General features: G+C 34.9%; 1 protein-coding gene across 2 annotated transcripts in view; it reads left to right on the top strand.

Moving 5' to 3' along the window:
* The window catches only part of LOC121381998, a 28,763-nt gene that overhangs the window by 7,837 nt on the left and 6,889 nt on the right, over window positions 1–14,037 (top strand). For both annotated transcript variants that reach the window (XM_041511463.1, XM_041511462.1), the window contains exons 5-10: window positions 322–517; window positions 1,623–1,842; window positions 3,110–3,444; window positions 6,650–6,805; window positions 7,588–7,697; window positions 10,470–10,669. In XM_041511463.1, coding sequence (XP_041367397.1) covers window positions 322–517; window positions 1,623–1,842; window positions 3,110–3,444; window positions 6,650–6,805; window positions 7,588–7,697; window positions 10,470–10,669 — 1,217 coding nt within the window. The remainder of the gene's footprint in view (window positions 1–321; window positions 518–1,622; window positions 1,843–3,109; window positions 3,445–6,649; window positions 6,806–7,587; window positions 7,698–10,469; window positions 10,670–14,037) is intronic.

Here is a 14,037-nt window from a genome sequence, read left to right as displayed (position 1 = left end):
AATGCAACTAAAACCTAGTTACAGCCTTAATACTTATAGTTAACTTCTGCGTCACAGAGAAGTCAATTTCAGGTTAACTTGTATGTCACAGAGTGATCAATTTGACCATGTGTTTTTTTTAGTTGGATGGTATGGCGTTGGCAACATGGCCATCACCTAGAAGTACCCATTCATACGTTTTTAAAAATATTATCGGAAGTAAATGTGTTAACAAGTATGTGTTATAAAAAATACCAAATGATATTCTCACCAACGAATGTGTAAGAAAGGTAACTATTACAGGTAATTGGTTATACACATATGGTTTAATATTATTCCAAGGTGGCCTGCTCTCATCACGCAAGATCCCGACAATAACTTGTTTGTGACATTCACATCACCCGGTGAACCGTACACGTACCATGTGGAGTTCTTGGGCAAGTCTCACAGCCATGGCTGGGTGAAGGCTTCATCAGTGGAAATATTTGGAAAGGCCGTGCTGCAAAAAGAACGTGTTAAAACGGAGACCTGCACACAGGTTGAGTACTCAATTCATAATAATTTCACCTAAAATTGTCATATGATTGTGCCATGTGACTCAATTATATCTGCATGGAAGGTCAACTACTTACTGTGACCACAGAACCTTTAACTAAAGTTGGGAGGAGCAGGAATTAAACATACCTGGATCATTTAGACTGTTTTATCCTGCAACCACTGTTGGGAGGAGCAGGAATTAAACATACCTGGATCGTTTAAACTGTTTTATCCTGCAACCACTGTTGGGAGGAGCAGGAATTAAACATACCTGGATCGTTTAAACTGTTTTATCCTGCAACCACTGTTGGGAGGAGCAGGAATTAAACATACCTGGATCGTTTAAACTGTTTTATCCTGCAACCACTGTTGGGAGGAGCAGGAATTAAACATACCTGGATCATTTAGACTGTTTTATCCTGCAACCACTGTTTTTATGATGAAAGCAAAGTCATAAATGTATACTTAGGAGATAACCATATGGAGTTTTTAGATTTGCGGGTATTATTGTCTATTTGATCTCACAAATGTCATTTTTGACTGAAGGCGTTACCATGAGGTTAAAAATGAAACAATAATATGGTTATGTCAATTGTAAACTGATTTGTATTTTCAACTGAACTGACTGTATATTTGGTATTTCTTGAAAAAAAATACCTTGCTACAATCTAACTAGACCCTTGAACCCTTGGCCTGTTCCAATTGATAATGACGTCATTAGCTTTCCAGGTGTTATTTTCATTTGATCCCAGAAAAAGAATGTAATTAACCAATGACAATACAGAACACATTCGGCATCAATTACAATAGAAGATTATCATTTTGATGTCAGGCATGTGATGTCATATGCATAGACTCATTACAAAATCGTTCATTCTCTAAAACTTTTGTCTGATCAATAACATTGTTACTTGTGTGCAGTGATGTATTGTTACTACAAGAATGGTTTCATGGATGCTAAGTAATGTTTACACCACCTGCATGATATCAAAATATGTGATTATGATGTTTGAAATGTTAACTTTTAAAAATATATATATTCTTTAGATGAAAAATATTGCAAATAATTGTAAATCTCTTGTCATGATGCTCTGGTTACTTTGTAGTGGAAAAGAAGATCGGGCCTCCAGAAAAAAGCACTGACACTGAAGCAGAATGCAGGGAAACAGACTTACAGAAAGAGTGAAACGGTGCAGTACGCTATGGAGGAAGCTAGACACCTACAACTGATGTCTGTGTCCGAGAGACTGGTCAGATGTGAATACTTACCAAACCAGGGCTATCAGTCATACTGGGCTAAAAACCATGCCCAAACCTCAACACATGGTGAGACTATAGCATAATGTTACTCTGCTCAGCCTTCAACGTTAACTTTTCAATCTATAAGAGGCAGATGGCGCCTGCTTCTATTTCTTATATGGATAGTATGAAAAAATGGAGAGAAAAAATGGTCACATATCGGTCGCAATATAGAGGGCTGCTGCTTTTAAAGTGTAAAAAAAAGTTTATTTTGTTTAACAACATCTCGAGAGCACATGGATTTATTAATCATCGGCTATTGAGTGTCAAACATTTGGTAATTTTGATATATAGTCTTTAAGAAAGAAAACCCACTGCATTTTTCCATTAGTAGCAATGGATCTTTTATATGCACCATCCCACAGACAGGACAGCACATACCACTGCCTTTGATATGCCAGTCATGGTGCACTGGCTGGAGCGACAAATAGCCCAATGGGCCCACCGACGGGGATCGATCCCAAACCGACCACGCATCAAGCAAGCACTTTGCCTGTTTTTAAATGCTATTTTTAGATATATCTAAGGTTGTGGTATTGACACATGGTGAAACTATAATATAATGATGTTACCCTTTTTGTAAATAATATACTTATGTTAATTAATTCTGTACACCTCAGGTATATCTATGGTTGTGGTATCAACACATGGTCAGACTATACAAATGTAGCATAATGCAGGGGTGGGAATTCTCCTCGGATCCGCGGTTTTCCTCTCATGGAACATTGCATTTTCTCGCATTTTAATCGTCCTTGCCCCCGGACCCCTCTAGATTTCCTCTTTTTTACAGTTCACCACCCCGGACCCCTCTAGATTTTCTCTTTTTTACCGTTCACCAATTCCCACCCCTGATAATGATGTTACCCTCTTTGTGAATAATATTCCTATGTTAATTAATTCTGCACATCTTAGATATATCTAAGGTTGTGGTATCAACACATGCTGAGACTCTAGCATAATGATATTACCCGGTTTGTAAATGATATTCGAATGTTAATTAATTCTGCACATCTTAGGTACATGTATATATATCTAAGGTTGTGGTATGTGCTATCATGTCTTTGGCAAAGTGTGTATAAAAGGTCCCTTGCTGCTAATAAAAAAATGTAGCGGGTTTCCTCTAAAGACTGTGTCAGAATTATCAAATGTTTGACATCCAATAGCCGATGATTGTGTCATTAAACAAAACAACCTTCTGGGGGTTTTATGACTGGATATTGTGCTGAGATGTTAAGCAAACTTTACTTTCATAACTTTTTCTTTCTCCAGTATTGTTTACTTTCATATTTTTCAGATTCAGTAAATGAAGAGTCAAGATGCAAACATGATTTAAGCTTGTGTTCTGAAACTCTGAACATCAATAAACTGAAACCGAATGTAGAAACCGAAAAAGGTTATCATGCTGAAATATTCCACCATATCAACAACCTGAAACCACAAGACCAAAGACAGCGGACTAACAGAAAAAGTTTGAAAATAAATACTTCAGCTGAACAATATGAGGCTGAGTCTCCTGTGATACAAAGTCTTAATTTTAGTGACGCAGATGGAGTTAACGTGCAGTTGGATTTCTCTTCAAACTCACTTGCCGACCACTCAAAGGAGGAGAAGTTTGTTCTGGATGTCGAGGCAAGTCAGTTTTAGTTAATATGCTATGTTTTGAATACATAGGCATACCGGCTCCCATTTTTGTAGGGGAGCAGGCTGATTTTTGTCCGAATTCAACAAAAATGCCTGAATCTTGATAACAGTATTTATTCATATTAGCATTACTGCCAATCAGCTAAATGGGGTTGCAAACGAATCACTATGCATTTTTACATGGATTTAATTGAAGCTGAGCATTCACACTTTCACACAATTAACATGGTAGGTTAACAGTTTGTAGTCGTATATGAGTTAGAACTATTAAGGTACCATATACAATAGATCCTGAAATTAATGTAATCATAATATTAATGCAAATTTGTGTTATTCACATTAATAATATGACAAATTTATTTCTGTTTTGTCCAGCAATAGTTCAGCAAGCTTATGTGTCACACGCTATTAAAACAAACAAAGATTAAAATTACAATACATTTATAAAATAACTGGAGCGCAATTCATCGTAGACAAGATAGACTAATTGTCTAATAGCCCAGCAACAATCAATATGATTCGTCGCGCGTAAGTGGGTTTTAGCACGCTAATCCTGAGGTCGACCATTTCTTTGTTTTTACTGTTCAAGTTCACTGCAACTTTGTCGGCACATATCTTAGGAAGATATAGTTTTAATGGTACATGTATGCTAATGTTTAGCCAGATTTAGGTAACAATACACATGACGTAAATCATTGCTGCAAAAATATCCTTTTGTAATGAATTTGCTCCCGTTTCACGAGAGATCATATATTTTACCCGGGACCACTACTCCTTTCAGTTGTAGTCGCCCAAAATCATAATTATCACTTAGGACGCTAGCAAACTTGCCCTACTACTCTAAATACTATGCTCAAACAGATTTAAAAAAACATTACAAATTATATATTTATTCAGGTTAATTATAATTATTAATACAACAAAACAAATAAAGAAAACAAGTCTCGACTTCTAATATAGAAATAACTTAAACATAGAGCCATCAGTTACAAAAATATCACCCTCCCCTTAATTTAGTACTACCCCTTTTCAGAAACATTCATAATTTGCAAATTTAGATATCCGTTAACCAACTCACCTCACATATACTGCTCCCTATTAAAGTCTGACGGGACCCTTAAAAATGTTCCATCCTTGCTTATTCGGAACGTGTTTACAAACTGTACCCTTGGACGTTGCTCCCTATATTAAAGTCTAACGGAACCCTTATGTTGGTTCCGTTCTTGCTTATTCGGAACGTGTTTACAAACTGTACCCTCGGACGTTGCTCCCTATATTAAAGTCTAACGGAACCCTTATGTTGGTTCCGTCCTTGCTTATTCGGAACGTGTTTACAAACTGTACCCTCGGACGTTGCTCCCTATATTAAAGTCTAACGGAACCCTTATGTTGGTTCCGTCCTTGCTTATTCGGAACGTGTTTACAAACTGTACCCTCGGACGTTGCTCCCTATATTAAAGTCTAACGGAACCCTTATGTTGGTTCTGTCCTTGCTTATTCGGAACGTGTTTACAAACTGTACCCTCGGACGTTGCTCCCTATATTAAAGTCTAACGGAACCCTTATGTTGGTTCCGTCCTTGCTTATTCGGAACGTGTTTACAAACTGTACCCTCGGACGTTGCTCCCTATATTAAAGTCTAACGGAACCCTTATGTTGGTTCCGTTCTTGCTTATTCGGAACGTGTTTACAAACTGTACCCTCGGACGTTGCTCCCTATATTAAAGTCTAACGGAACCCTTATGTTGTTTCCGTTCTTGCTTATTCGGAAAGTGCATTCCACTTTAATTTACCCAGACATCTCCAAATTTCACAAACAGAAATGAATGCTATTACTTAGTTATAACTGCAACATTTTACACGTCTAATACTAATAAAAGTAGACTATTTGGAAGCAAGCTTAAGCGTAAATTAGAACAAGACTATAACAAAAACAAAAAACACTCAATATCAAAACCCAAATTCGAAGTGAGGGCTAATCAGTCACCAATACCCACAAAACACACGGACTGCACAATTTTATTACAAACCATTTTCATTGGCCTGCAAATCAATATTATACAATACGATTAGCTAGGTAATTACAATTCCTTTACAAAGCCCGTGATTTCTCGAAAATACCCGAGTAAGTTTCCACTCAAGTACCAAAATAAATATGGTCTCATTTCACACTGAATTTCGATAATTTGAACAAAATACATGTACCACAACATAATGAAACTAAACTTAATGTAACGTTCCTGCCATTTTTATATAAATAATGTTAGTATTAGTGATTAGTATATTTAGTAAGAAGAACAAAAAACGTACGGAAAACCAAAAATAAAAATAATAACCAATGAAATAAAGAAAGAAAGAAATGTTTTATTTAACGACGCACTCAACACATTTTATTTACAGTTATATGCATCAGACATATGGTTAAGGACCACACAGATTTTGAGAGGAAACCCGCTGTCGCCACTACATGGGCTACTCTTTTCAATTAGCAGCAAGAGATCTTTTATTTGCACTTCCCACAGGCAGGATAGCACAAATCATGGCCTTTGTTGAACCAGTTATGGATCACTGGTCGGTGCAAGTGGTTTACACCTACCCATTGAGCCTTGCGGAGCACTCACTCAGGGTTTGGAGTCTTTATCTGGATTAAAAAATCCCATGCCTCGACTGGGATCCGAACCCAGTACCTACCAACCTGTAGACAGATGGCCTAACCACGACACCACCAAGGCCAGTACCCAATGAAATATGAAAGGATAGATTGGCAGAAAACCAGGAACATTACACTTTGAGTTGGTCTCAGGAAACACACTAGGGACTAAACAGGTTAAGTGATGGTTACACTGACATGTTAGTGAGTTGATCTCAGGAAACACACTAGGGACTAAACAGGTTAACTGATGGTTACACTGACATGTTAGTGAGTTGATCTCACGAAACACACTAGCCACTAAACAGGTTAATTGATGGTTACACTGACATGTTAGTGAGTTGGTCTCATTAAAGATGCCTGTAACTCGGATTTAACCTAAAAGTACACAGACTTATGTGTTATTAGAAAAGTAATATTTTATAGGGAGGCTGCTCGCATTAATTTCATGTCACATTTCAGTCTGTCCACCGCCAATCCCATTAATTTAGGGACGCATTAATTTTAGGATCTACAGTATGTATTTCTTCAATCTTATTACAGATGTACAAAAGAAATGAAAGAGCTTTTGATCATGATGTGTATCGCTTCATGAAAAGAAATGATGTGAAGATCAGTCGACCACCGATCTGGCACAAGACACCAGTGACACTGTTTCAGTTGTTCCTGGCTGTCCACGAACGAGGTGGTTATAAAAAGGTTATATCAAAACAATATTTACATTGTTATTTGGTAAAACTTAGTTTTAGTTTTTGTAAAATACCTTGTTAGCTTAAAATTAAAACTTTGTAAGTTTTCAGGATAAATGATCTCACTTTTGTTGATTGTTTTGTGAAAGGTTGTGTTTTATTGCAAGTCAGTTCATGGACTACATGTATGTCGCTCTTTGTTATAAGATATTGTATATATAGCACCACCATGGCACACCAAAAATAGATTTTCTCTAAAATTTTAGTGATGACATTTTGTCATTCAGTCAGTGGTTTATTCTATCATTGTTGCTAATTAACAAGAAATCAGTTTGATGTTTTGTACAGTAGTGTCATATTTATTATGTGGCTTATGAAAGATATATGTCACGTGTTCTTACATTATTGTGTTATACACGCATTACTGGTTTCATAAAGAATTGTTACAACATTTCATATTCTCCAGTCTCATATTTTGATTATTTTAAAGAGTGTTAGCCATTTTATCAAGCAGGATTTATAAAGTGTGTTTGTGTGAGAGAGAGAGAGAGAGAGAGAGAGAGAGAGAGAGAGAGAGAGAGAGAGAGAGAGAGAGAGAGAGAGAGAGAGAGAGAGAGAGAGAGAGAGAGACAGACAGACAGACAGACAGACAGACAGAGACACACAGAGAGACAGAGACACACAGAGAGACAGAGACAGAGCCAGAAGGAGGGAGGTAGTGGGAGAGAGAGGGGGGGGGAGAGGGAGGGAGGGATAGGGAGAGAGATTGAGATTAATTATAAAATTTTCCAGGTATGTTCAACTCGCTCTTGGACATCCGTGTATCGAGAAGTGTCTGAGGTATGCACTGCCAGTACAAGTCATTACAGTTATGGCAGCATAGCAAAAAGATATTACAAGAAGTATGTATTTTTTATGGTTATAGCAGGGCAATTCCACGCTAAAGTGGACATGGAGTGAAAAAATCAAATCATGTTATTCCTGATATATTAAGATTGTTTTTAATGTAAAATTGTCTGGAGAATCCAAATTTGGTAAGTAAAATATTGTAAAATAAATGGATGTGTTAGACCAGGTTTGTAATTCTGTTACCGTCTTTGGTATATAGTGTCAAGAAACACTTTAATATGAACCTATATAGTACTAAAATGCTACACTCTTATCCATATACAGCAATACATCAAGTGATGTAGGAAGATATACAAAATCTTTTTTAAAAATCCATATGGTAATAGTACTAGTAGTGGCTCTAAATGCATTTGCGGAACACCCATATCAAATATAAATGTCATCCATTGACAATATAGAAATTAAGGAAATCTGATACACTTTAACCAAACAGTACTACTTCATTATGATGACTAAACTTCTGCAAATCCATGACAAAATTCAAGTTATAATCGAAACATACTAGAATTATATCGGGGCTCGAAATATGAAGCAAAATATGGCCTGCCATTATTTTATTTTTAAATAGCAGGCCAAAAGAAATATGGCCTGCTGTGAAACAAAAATGGCCTGCTGGAAATAAAACGTGAATGTAGGGTTTGGGACAGTGTGTGGAAACTTAAGACCTCTGATATGTAGTTTAGAGCATTATAAAATTAAAATGTAATAGAATTATGAGCTCGGCCTCAGCTAAATACAAGATGAGATGATCGTACGTACATCTGTTTTTTGAAAAATGACGCAATTTTTAGTTAATTTTAGCAGGTGAATGTTTATTTCACTTGCAAGATTTAAAAATAGACTTCTTTTCACTTTTTACAGGCCACAATTTCAAGCTCTGTATAGATCTTTAAACATATATAGGGTCCAGAAAGTGGAAATGTAACATAGCATGTTTACTTGAAGCAAACTTTAATTTTACTTTATCCAAAGGCATTTATTGACTGTACATGTATTTAATAATTTATATTTAAATGACAGGATATCCAGAAAATAGAAAGTATCATTCTAATTACCAACATTATGCTTTTAAATGTATATAATGGACAAAAAGAAAGCAATCGTTTTATAGTGTTAATGCTGTCTTTACAAGGAAATCTAATCTGAGTAAAATTCTTAAAATGGAAAGATGGCATGTTTGATTGGCCAAAAAAGAAAATACTGGTGTTTTGAATGTTGTCATGTATGTTAATTATCATAACCTCAGATAGATGAGGAATTTTATTATTAGGCATAATATCTTTCACTTACCGTAATACAATTTAGATGTTTGACGGTCAGTTTATATAATTTTAATTGGCCTGTGTTCCTCTGACCTGGTGTAATTCTCTTTGTTATTAACAATGTCACTGTTAAAGAATTTTTTTCAATTGCTGTCAAACATTTTAAACATTTACTATGTAATATGTACACAGTTTAGTGCTAGTTTAAATCTCCACTCATATACATGTACGTGTACATGTTACCGATATTGAAACTAGTTATCATTTGAAATATTAATATGAATGCTTAAAACAAGTATACTGAATTATTATTTAACTTATAAAATTATGCAACATATTTGCAAATCAAATTTAAAGTAAATAAATATTGTTTTTCAAAAGTAAATTCAGAGCGGTAATTCCGTTACCAAACTGTGTAATTCCGTTACCGGCATTCAACGTTGTACAACAAAATTATGAAAAGATAATTTGTAATATAATTTCTATTTTGTTAATCACAAGTCATTAGGAGATATTTCATCATGAAGATAAATAATTATTTCATCATACTTCACAGAGTTTGTAGATGTTTTGCGGTGCCCGTAAAAATGGTTGCTGTTTTTACGTAATACCGTTACCAAACTTTAATTAAGTACTCATGCACTACACCTTGCAGTAGGGAGTCTCACTTCTGCCCATGACAAGCACTAGTGCAGTACTAGTGTATTACATGGTTACATCATTATGATAATTTTTCTTATGTGGACTAGCTGAGTTTAATGCCTGAAATATCTCTCCAACTCGTAATTCCGTTACCGTGGAATTGCCCAGCAGGGTTTCTAGAATTTTTATAAAAATCCACTATCCATGGGATCAGTGATTAAAAAAATTTACTATCCACAATTAAAAAGTCACTAGCCCGTATACTTTAAGTAAATACAATTTTACTAATAGGAATAATCAGATATGTCATCTAAAGATGGGGACAGCTTAAAAACCACTAGATTGGGGGAAGGGGTGCATGATATTAATTTTTACAAAATCGACTTAAATGCAGCATTTGACCAAAAACAATTCACTAGCCATTGGGCATGGAGATAGTAGTTATTTACTAGCCCAACATTGAATAGCACTAGCCATGGGAATGGGGCCATCATAATCTAGAAGCACTGGTTATAGTGTATTTTAGTAATTCAGTATACATTTTTAGTAATTGGCTATGATACGGCTTTGTTTCTTTCTGACATATTATTTATGAACAAAAAAGATAGAAATGAACAAAATTGAAAACAAAATTAGGTATCGGTACATGCATTTTTTTAATTCAGGAAGCAGTTTTATTAAATCTGTTATCTAATAAATATAATATTCTGGCTTTAAAAACAATTTCAAAACAATTTGTAATTTAATTACTATTGCTATATATTTTTCAACTCTAAAAATTATTTGGGTTGGCAGTTGTTTTGGGTATTTTTCTATATTTTGATATGTAATTTATTGATAATATTTATTCTTTTCTTTCAGAAATTTATATCCTTATGAACTTTATATCAAAGGAAAGGACTACAGCAAGTACATAAAGCTTGCCAAACCTAAAATAAGTAAGAAAAAATCCAAGGCCAAAACACATACTGCAAACAGTTTAATCAGGCTGGCACCAACAATGGAGCAGCTTCAAGCAGTAAATATTGGAGAAAATTGCCTTTTCGACGAGTTAAATGATCGTAAGTGTCAAGTGTGCAGCAAACTCCCACGCATACTCTTAATTTATCAGCCCAAATTAAAAAGAATTTGCATTACTTTTGTACCTTTTGATAAAAAGTGGGGTTGGAAATAGGGATTGATTATTCTGTTGTGTAATTTTACCAGGGAGATAAAAGATCTATTAATTGAACTCTACTGTTCTAAGTGTACTCTAAATTAAACTATAGTATGGTGCATATAAAAGATCCCTTGCTAAAATGTAGCGGGTTTTCTCTCTTAAGACTGTATGTCAAAATTACCAAATGCTTGACAGTCAATAGTCAATGAAATCCAATAAATCAGTGTGCTCTAGTTGTGTTGTTAAGCAAAACTAACTTTAACTAAATTAAAGGGAATAAAGTCAGTTGTGAAATTAATAGGACTTAAGAAAATGTTTACACAATGAGCAGCCTGATGCTGTAACAAAAAGAGTTTTGTCTTTTTTTCGGGGGGTTTTCACAGTATATTTTTGTATATTAGTTGTAACATGATAATTTTATTAAAGTCCTACAGAATAAATGGAATATCAGCCAATAGTCAGGTGTGAAATGTGTTATTTAACAATGACTAGGTACACTCATGTCACCTTAGTCTGCACGGCACAAAAGTCTGCGCACGTTGATTACGTTACATTACGTCTTGAAACAAGTGTTGGGATATGTTTGTAAACAAACAAACAACGTTAATTTAATTCACAAAACAATAGTTAAAACAACACATCTTGATTGTGAATATATGTATAAAACGGATAGATAACAATTTAATTGAAAAACTCTGAATTAATGCACTAAAAGTATACTTTTGCCAGCCTCGATCAACATTTTTTTGTATCACGTGTCATCACGTTTTTGTCACCGCTGTAATGATTAACCTTGTATATCAACTTATGCAAGTTTACATAGAAGCTTCAATACATACCTTTTTGTAATTTATGAATCCATAAACAAAATAAATGTTTTATTTTATCTGTTAACGTAAACATCCAAGCTTTGAATTTCCCTCCAAGTGACACAATACAATATGGCTGCTCAGACTTTGAAGCTTGCACTTACAGTATGGCCTATTTTTAGCTATAGTTTGTTTCAAAATTATCATTGATTATCCTCTATGTCTAACAAACACTATTTGTGCTCAGTTACACAGTTAATAACAGACAACTTTTGTTGAATAATGATAAAAATTGTTTACATTGGCCTTTTTTATATTGTCATTTTGTGTTGTCCAAACTATAAGGAGCATGGAACACCATTTATATTTATCTCATTTGCATAATCTATTTTTTTTTTTAAACAGACTATAACAGGAAGTGTTTGTTTAGAACTTACAAAACATCGGGTCCATTATTTGTTGCTGTTTCTGTAAACATTAGTGACAGAAGTTGTTGTTTTAATGTTTGCTGCACAGACTTATGTGCCATCATGCAGGCTAGTAAATACAGGGGGAGTCCCACTAAAAATGCACTCATTACTTGAGTTTAAAAAACATTAAAATTAAAATAACTTTCAGTAGTAACACATTTATTGTTCCATTGTACTGTGGCGGTGAAATAAATATTTTTAAAGAAAGATTTTAACTTTAAAATGTAACACAAATGCTTAGGTGCGCAGACTTAGGTGCCAGCAGTGTACATGTGATTTAATAGCCAGAAAAATGTTAACAATAAAATCAGTCATATAAACTATTTAAGAAATGCTAAAATATTGACAGCCTGTTTTATTTTTAGTAATAATATTAATAACCCACATTAACTAACGGTGAATGTGTCTGACCTGTAGAAGAATTCTTTTCTTGTCTTGAAATAGTTATTGTTTAGGTCTGAAGTACCTGACAATGTGACTTGAATGGTGTAAATTTACTACATAGACTGAGCAATCTTTTAATATGAGGACAAGGTCATGTATACAAAGAATGAATGAATGAATGTTTAACGACACCCAGCATGAAAAAATTACATCGGCTATTGTGTGTCAAACTATAATAAATGCAACAATAATGTTATGAGAAACATCAATATAAAAATTCAAAAGTTAAATAAAAACACAGTGTAATCACATATAGATAATATTAAAGGTACTTCAAAGACTACTGTAAGGGCATGAATCATTGGCCTCAATGGCATGGTGTTCAAGCCATTGGTTTTAATGTTGGTCTTTGCTGGGTTCACATCCTAGTACGAGCTTCCACCAAGAGTCAGTTTTTTAAACACTCAGTGGGGAGGTTTACGGCACTGCACCAGTTTCTATCTCTTTTACTAACAACTAACCGTTAATCTATCCTGGACAGCTAGCTCAGATAGCCAAGTTGTGTGCCCAGAACAGCGTCTTTGAACCTAAAATTGAAAATGATCAAAGTTTAGTTTGTTTTGTTTAACAACACCACTAGAGCACATTGATTTATTAATCATCGACTATTGGATGTCAAACATTTGGTAATTTTGACATATAAGTCTTAGAGAGGAAACCCACTACAATGTTCTATTAGTAGCAAGGGATCTTTTAATCCTGTGGTTTAATTTAGAGTACTCTTGGAACAGTAGAGTTCATTTAATAGCAAAAGCCTACTGGGAAACAGGACTAGGTTTGATCCATCTTTCATCTCCCAGGTAAAATTACACACCAGTATAATCGATCTCTATTTCCAACCCCAACAGACAGGTTAGCACATACCACAGCCTTTGATATACCAGTCGCGGTGCATTGACTGGAATGAGAAATAGCCCAATGGGCCCATTGACGGGGATCGATCTCGGAACGAACTCACATAAAGCGAGCACTTTACCATTGGCCTACATCCCATCCCTTTAAAAATGATTATAAGAATAAATTAAAATAAGAAATAAATGGATGACTTCAGTGGCTCTAACATGGAGTGAGTGCATCACAAGACTCAATTGGAACATGCATGTCGGCTGCATTATACAGACTAGTACTCCACAAATGCAACCTCTACAATTGCCCACAGCAATCAGCAGTGCTGTGGAGATTGCCGTGGAATTTTTTATTCTCCATAACACTTTTTTTTTGCTTTGCATTATATTCTGCATGTGTTTTGCCATAGACATTTTCTTAATTGCAGGGTTTGCAAATGATACATGAAAGGTCATGGTATGTGGTGTCTTATCTGTTGGGGAGGAGTAACCTGTGTACATGTCTGATGCAAACCAATTATACCCAGTTCTAGACTGACATTCCAATTAGGAGAATATTATACCCAAGATGTCATGCTTGACTCTTAGAATAGATTTAAGGACGAAAAAATAGATAGATATTGTAATAAAGTTAATACCATTCTTTTTGGTGTCTTTGTTGGGATGCTTGGTTTTTTTTTTATAAGAGTGTTGTGTTTTTTC

The sequence above is a fragment of the Gigantopelta aegis genome, chromosome 9 (assembly GCF_016097555.1).
Source record: "Gigantopelta aegis isolate Gae_Host chromosome 9, Gae_host_genome, whole genome shotgun sequence".
In the NCBI taxonomy this organism is placed as follows: Eukaryota; Metazoa; Mollusca; class Gastropoda; order Neomphalida; family Peltospiridae; genus Gigantopelta; species Gigantopelta aegis.
This window is presented reverse-complemented; position numbering and strand designations above follow the sequence as displayed.